This window comes from Sphaeroforma arctica (genome assembly GCF_001186125.1).
Source record: "Sphaeroforma arctica JP610 unplaced genomic scaffold supercont1.14708, whole genome shotgun sequence".
Taxonomy (NCBI): Eukaryota; class Ichthyosporea; order Ichthyophonida; genus Sphaeroforma; species Sphaeroforma arctica.
This window is the reverse complement of record NW_014025850.1, coordinates 1-561: the sequence shown is the minus strand read 5'-3', so window position 1 is coordinate 561 and position 561 is coordinate 1. Positions and strand designations below refer to the sequence as shown.

General features: G+C 45.3%; 1 protein-coding gene across 1 annotated transcript; it reads right to left on the bottom strand.

The window, feature by feature from the left end:
• Positions 1 to 157: 157 nt before the first annotated feature.
• On the bottom strand, positions 158 to 309 carry SARC_18229 (hypothetical protein; the record flags this gene model as incomplete). The annotated part of the gene is made up of 1 exon (XM_014287690.1): positions 158 to 309. A coding segment is annotated over one exon (152 nt), but the record flags the coding sequence as incomplete, so codon positions are not given.
• Between the last annotated feature and the right edge of the window lie 252 nt (positions 310 to 561).

The window sequence follows — 561 nt, the reverse complement described above, 5'->3', positions numbered from 1 at the left end:
TACACACACACACACACACACACACACACACACACACACACACACACACACACACACACACACACACACACCCCCCACCCACACACACACATATATATATATACCTGGGATTTAATATATATGACACACACATACATACGATACATGAATACATGATCTACAGATACATGGTATATGTACCGTTGATACTCACCGGTTGCACTTTGGTTTTCTCTTTGAACTGTTCCAGTTTGCGCAGAAAGTTGCGCACATAATGCGGCACAGCATCGGTTGGTTTCTTCGTCCCCTTCCCACCCGTTAATCGCGGATCTGGAAGCACAGGACGGAGTGACAGGTGTCAGTATGTCAATAAAGTGTCAATGGGTGTCAAGTGTCATGTCAATGGATGTCATATGTCATGTCAATTGATGTCAAGTGTCATGTCAATGGATGTCAAGTGTCAGTAAAACTCCATGGCAATTGATACGGGCCCTAGTCATAAGCTGAGTACACAATAACACTCACCGGAGAGGTCTCTTGGCAGAGTGGGCGGCCTATATTGTGTGTGTGTGTGTGTGTGGT